Genomic DNA, 6,511 nt, shown 5'->3' with positions numbered 1-6,511 from the left:
TTGAAGTAAATTTTTATATAAAATATTTAAATTTATATAAAATTATAAGATCACAAGTTATGATATACAATCCATCCAAATAATTATAAGATTCTAATTGTGGTTGTTTGATTCTACTTCTTAATTATCGACTTTTACTTATAATTATAATAATTTTATTTCTCACATTTTTTTTAACAATCTCATTCGATAAATTATCAGCAATGTAAACACTATGAATACTAATCCCTACCCAGCCTTCATTATTGTGTGTTGCGAAAACAATATCGATATCCATCGTGAATCGTGACTGTGATAGGTAGGCGTTAATGAAAGATGACAACAATATGTAACATTACTATATTATTTTTTGTATTTTAAAATTAAGGTTTAATAAAAAAATAATACTATAATCAAATAACGTGTAAATGAAAACAATAGTGTATGCCACGAAAAAGTCACAGCAAAATAACTAGTTATAGAATTGCAGTGGCAGAAGCGAAGTGAAGTGGGAAAGAGACAGAACCGAAAATGGTTGCGACTTTGAGTCTTCCGATCATAGACCTCTCTTCTCCCCATCGTCTTTCCACAGCCAATTCCATTCGTCAGGTTTTCAACTCACCCCCTTCTATTCTCTGCTTTTCTTTCTCACAAGCCAAAGATTATGTCACGAATTTCATGTGTGTGTTATAATTGGTAACTATGAATAGGCATGCGTGGAATATGGTTTCTTTTACCTTGTGAACCATGGGGTGGACACCGATTTTGTGAGCAAAGTCTTCGACCAAAGTTGCAAGTTCTTCTCGCTTCCGGTCCAACGCAAAATGGACCTGGCCCGCAAGGAATATAGAGGCTACACTCCTCTCTATGCTGAGACACTTGATCCTACTTCACTCTCCAAAGGTATTCTTCCTTTCTTTCTTTCTTTTGTTTTGAAGGAAATACTAAAGAAATAATGAAAATATTGTGCTTAAAGGGTAAACAAAAGTATTCATCCTTTTGGCATACATAATCGTATTCTTTTTATTGGTTTTACATTGAAAAATTGATTGGAGTGAGGATATTCGTACACCCCAAAAGTGGGTGGAAATAAGAAATAGATAGAAAGTAAAGAGAAAATAATAAATGTGATAGGTGATGTGATAAAACAAGAGACAGATGGGGTGGAAATGAGATGGAAGAAAAAGTAGATGTATGAGAAGTATTTTCCAATTAATTATGGGTCAAAAGTTAATTTTGAGTTGAACTTTATTAGCTTTTGCATTAAATAAGTTTGTTTACATTCAGTTATATTAGTAACTTGCTTTTAAAGTTAAAATAAAAGGGGTGAGATGTTTAGTTGAGTCTTATTCAGACATAAATTACTCACTCCTAAATTAATTTTACAAAATCAATTTCATTTAACTCAATTATGCAAACCCCACTCAAGCACACTGAGTAATGAGGCTTCCTCCAACACATATCAATGACTAGCAATGATATATGATATGTGTGTGGCCAATGCTGAAAGAAAACCATGTATGTCCTTATGCAACTATTCATCTTCTAGAATGACAGAAAATTTTGATCATTCCTTATTAACAGGTGATCCAAAAGAGACCTATTACATTGGTCCTATAGAAGATACCTCTATTGCTCATCTGAATCAATGGCCTTCTGAAGGTATGGCTTTCCTTTGCATTCATTTCATTAGGAATAGGTGCTGTATTCTAATTTGTGGGTGGTTTGTTTTTACACAAGCTTGACTTGAGATGTTTTTCTGGCAAGGACACTTCAGAATTACTGCCAAACTGGAGACCTACAATGAAATCCTTATATTGGAAACTACTGTGAGTTTCATTAGCCTGTCAATTTGTTTGTGTATTCCATGTTATCGAATGTGTACTATAAGTTTAAGTTGTTACTTACCAGAAAATATAAAATTGGAACATCTGTTGTTCTTTTAGGTTTAGTTACAAACAGTGTCAATAGCATATTGATTTTCTCTGTAAATTTAACTAATCTATAAGACACGAGGGGTTTGTGGCCTGAGTTTATTTTATTCATGCATCTTTACATTGTGAGTTTGTGTGCTTTATGCTGAAGGAAAGTATGACCGAGCCTGAGCATCCATATGTATGTTTTCTTTTGTTGTAAAATTTAGAATTTACATATTCTTCTTATCTTTCCCAGGGCTGCTGGAAAAAGTCTGCTGTCTCTGATTGCCTTGTCCTTGAATCTGGAAGAAGATTACTTTGAGAAGATAGGTGCCTTGAACAAACCAGCTTCTTTTCTTCGCCTTCTGCACTATCCAGGTTTAGCATTCTTTTTTTTCTCTCTCTCTCTTTTGGACCTTTTTACGCAAGCACAAAGAACCATATCCACAAATTTATGTCTGTGTTTGTTATCACACCAAAAATTTTATCTTCAATGTTGACTTCGGCTTTATTTACTGTTATTTCCTCCTGTTCAATCTTCATGTTAGACAAGGGAACATAATTTCTTTATTTTCAAGTATTGATTTTTAGGCCTGAGCTATAATGCCCATGAATGTGGCAGTAGTCCATATAATGAAATGTATGGTATATTTGTATTTATTTTCTGCTTGTTTATTTTTGCAAATACTCCTTTTGCTAGTTGCTGAGTTGTAGCTAGATTTGAGTCAAAAACTGCTATTCTGGTGGCAATTATAGTTTGTGTTTTATATCATATTCTAAAGTTATTTCTGCTGTTTTATTAGTAGGAACTAGGTTTTCAAACTGATTATCCTGTGTAACCTTTTATTGTTGTTAATATGCCTTCCAAATACATTAGGTGAATTGGGATCTGATGAGCAGATATGTGGTGCCTCTCCTCATTCAGATTATGGCATGATCACTCTCCTAATGACTGATGGTGTTCCTGGACTGCAGGTTCTCGTCTTCCCTATAGTATACTTTCTGTTCTATTATTATGGCATGTCCCTGGTATTAGAGAGACGAAACGGAGTTGAACTCCTTACAGGCAGGGGATACTATCTCCCTGTGTCAGGATTCCAATTGCAGATCAGAATGAGTAGAAACAAATGAAAGAAAAAAGAATGGCAAAGGAAACAATCTCAGGACCTGATTACTCCTGGGCCCTTTAACCGTACTAGTCTTCCCTCTTTCCTCATGCATGTTGAATCTTCCTTTCCATTTGTGGACCACCACCTGTCCAGTTTGTTTCTAACAGCCTCATCTCCCATCATTTCCTTTCTCACTTCTTGAAACACCATTTGTTTAGTTTGTAAATCCCCTACTCTCCCCTTAATTTTACCTTTCATACACCTCACTTCATGTTTCCTTTCTGACATATACCTTATTCATTTGAGCTCTATGATCTATCATATTGTTATTGATCTATAATTTCTATTTAATATTTAGAATTCATAATTTCATTTAATTAAAGGCTTGCGATTTTACATTTATAGATCTGCAAGGATAAAGTCAACCAACCTCAAGTCTGGGAGGATGTGCCTCATGTAGAAGGGTGAGTTCTTGATTAAGAAGTTTTTATAAATAATATATTACTACTTTTAAGTCTATTTAAATCACAACTGCATTGTATCATCTAGAGACTCTAGACTAAAGCTCCATAAAAAATTATGCACTTTATCTGCTCTTCTTTCCTATTGTTAGGTGTTTTTGGTTTGTATCTGCAGGGCCTTAATAGTGAACATTGGAGACATGATGGAGAGGTGGACAAATTGTTTATACAGGTATCCATCATCCAACAAGTGCTTTTTCTTTTGTTTTTTTTACTAATTACAGCTGTTGATTGGGCAACTTTGCAATCGATATTTTATACATATTAAGCAATGTCTTAGTCTACTGCCACACTGGTACATATCATTCTCAGCTTTTGTCATTACACTTGCAGGTCAACACTTCACAGGGTTATGCCAACAGGAAAAGAACGTTATTCCGTAATTACTAACCACTTCCTCAGTTGCTTTAATGTGTTATTGTTGTTTTTGTCTTGAATGATAGCTTATGAATGGCTTTTAATTTCAAGGGTAGGAAAGAATAGATGGAATTTATACCTTTATATTTTTCTTCATACCAACCAAAAAGAAGTATGGATAGTTGATTGGATTAGAATACACATTATTGGACTTAGAAATTGAAGAATAAATATTTACGTGATCCCACAAGCTCTATGGGTCGAGTGAGTTTTTAGACATAGGTGACAGAGCTTGCGACCCACACTATCTCATACACACACAGAGGGGAGGGGTGAAAAATTCACATGCAAATTCTGATGACAAAAAGGTTCGTGCTATGGGTAAACTATCATAATTATTATGGTGATCTTGTGGGGATATTTTGTGGTTTCTCCAAATAATATTAATTACTACCTCTGTTTCAAAATTATTTATGTTTTTGTCTTTTCTTTTCAGACTTTGATTTCTATACACTGTTAGTATAAATTTTTACATTGTTAATTGCTAATTTATAAAAAGTCGTGATAGGTATGAATTTAAAGTAATTATTATAAAAATTAATAAACTTACCTATATGTCAATTTATAGTTGGATGATTGTGTACTTAGTGAAGCCTCTATTTTCTCTTCTTTTTATTCTAAAACTATTCAAGTTTTTAAGTCTCATTAATTTTTTTTCCCCACATACATTCCTATATAAAATAACTGGATTTAATCTTTATATACCTTCAACCTATTTAAAAAGCACTTCAACAAAAAACAAATTACATTTACATCTTATATTAAATAAAAGTATTTTAAATTAAATATTTTGTGTGCGTTATCCTTAAATATCAATGGTTTTGGAAGTTAGTATAATGCTAGATGACACGTCTAGATAAAGCTTCTTTCTCTGTCATTTTGGGTTGATCAAGGTTCTACTCGGCCACAACATGACTTAAAATGAAGAAATTTGAACTTAAAATAGTTTTTTTTTAGCATGGATATTACTGAACGAGGTAGTTAGAGATAAGATATCCTTTATCTACTGAAATACTGTATCAGACAGAAGTTGATGATATCTTTTCAAAGAGTCTTAATGTGCAAGTTATATTAAATGGAACAAGGAAGTTGTCTGATGTCATACATGGTGAGAACGTTCTTTCTACCTATTGCATTTTGATGAGGGCTTCTGGTTTGTTGGCATGATTTACTTATGCATTCCAGTAAAATATGAATAATATTTTTCTATTTTGCAGGTGGCATTCTTCTTTGACCCGGCCTCAGACTGTGTGGTGGAGTGCTTTGAAAGTTGCTGCAGTGAATCATCTCCTCCCAGGTAGAAAAAAAAAATATTCTCCAGTTTTTTTTCACTAGTGATTGAAACTAAGATGTAATAAAAAAAAATTTCAAAAACAAAAAAAAGAGGGGAGGGTGGAAAAGAGTTCAATTTAGATAGAGCAAAATAAACGTTGACTAAAGTTTTTATTTTATTCAATTATTCACATTATTAAAAAATTATAACACTTGAGCTAGTTGTTTGTTCAAAGTTGATTAAGTTATAATGTAAAAAATATTTTATTAAAAGAAAAATAAAATTATGTAGTGATAATGTGTAGATTGTAATTTTTTTTACATTGTTATCTAAAAAATTGTCATGCAAACTAAATCTATTGACTTTTAGAAAGGTTTTTATGTAAAAATTATACCTATTTTGATTTTTTTTATTAATTGAGAGTGTAAATTAAACTCAGATTTTTGCACTGAAAGTGGTTAAAAAATAAATTCCAAAAGAAAGAGTGGAGTACTATACAGTTATAAGGTTGACCAAGTGGTTGAAGGAAAAATAGAGAAACAGGTGGCAAGATGAAATCCAAAAAAGACAAAGTCGACAAAGATAACTCCCCTGGTGGAGGTCTTTATTAAAAGTTTGCATGCGTACATTTCTTAAATTTTGCTTTTACACGCAAGATGCTATGAACTTTTGTCAATGTTTGCTGCAGATTCTCTCCAATACGTAGTGGGGACTACTTGAATGAACGGTTCAGACTCACCTATGGTTCTGAAAAGGATCTAAAATGTGATTTATCCAGTTGAAGGACTAAATGCCGTACTTATTATGGCTGGCTGCTACCACAAATATGAAAATATATGCAGTCCAGAGACTAATCAGAAAGCTTTTAAATTAATTTGCGAAAAGTGGTCTATGATTGTTTGTGACTGTGTTTACATGGTTCTTGTCATATGAGATCGAGCATACTATTATTGTTTTTGACTTTTTGTTGTTGATATTATGGTTAGTAGAAAACATACTATTTAAGCTGCAAGTTTGCAATAAGCTGATAAGATATAACTTAATTTGCAATAAGCATACTTTTAGGGTTAAATTCTTCCTTGAAAAGTACATCTTTTATCAAGGGAAAAATATATTTTCAATCTCTTTTAATTATAATCAAGATTCTTATACTTATGGATGAATTTGAAAATTGAACCCATTATAAATAGAAAAAATAGGTTATATTTTTACGGTGTAAAATTATTTTATATTATTATTTCATCATAAATTATTATATATGATAAGTTTATTAATTTTTATAATAATTTTTTTAAC

The 6,511-nt window shown here is 32.1% G+C and overlaps 1 protein-coding gene across 1 annotated transcript; it reads left to right on the top strand.

Annotated features, from left to right (window-relative positions):
- Positions 1–433: 433 nt before the first annotated feature.
- Positions 434–6,227, top strand: LOC114412193 (2-oxoglutarate-Fe(II) type oxidoreductase hxnY-like). The gene is made up of 11 exons (XM_028376002.1): positions 434–588; positions 690–882; positions 1,564–1,641; positions 1,757–1,808; positions 2,152–2,273; positions 2,773–2,870; positions 3,410–3,468; positions 3,641–3,697; positions 3,859–3,904; positions 5,160–5,239; positions 5,904–6,227. Exons 1-11 carry the CDS (start codon positions 511–513, stop codon positions 5,995–5,997), a joined length of 957 nt encoding a protein of 318 aa, XP_028231803.1. The 5' UTR covers positions 434–510; the 3' UTR covers positions 5,998–6,227.
- The last annotated feature ends 284 nt before the right edge of the window (positions 6,228–6,511 follow it).

This window comes from Glycine soja, chromosome 5, assembly GCF_004193775.1.
Source record: "Glycine soja cultivar W05 chromosome 5, ASM419377v2, whole genome shotgun sequence".
NCBI classification, from domain to species: domain Eukaryota; kingdom Viridiplantae; phylum Streptophyta; class Magnoliopsida; order Fabales; family Fabaceae; genus Glycine; species Glycine soja.
This window is presented reverse-complemented; position numbering and strand designations above follow the sequence as displayed.

Coding starts and splice junctions, on each gene's coding strand:
- LOC114412193 (XM_028376002.1), top strand. CDS start 511: ATGGTTGCGACTTTGAGTCTTCCGATCATAGACCTCTCTTCTCCCCAT. Junction 883..1,563: donor TCCTACTTCACTCTCCAAAG/GTATTCTTCCTT, acceptor CCTTATTAACAG/GTGATCCAAAAGAGACCTAT. Junction 3,905..5,159: donor CAGGAAAAGAACGTTATTCC/GTAATTACTAAC, acceptor TCTATTTTGCAG/GTGGCATTCTTCTTTGACCC.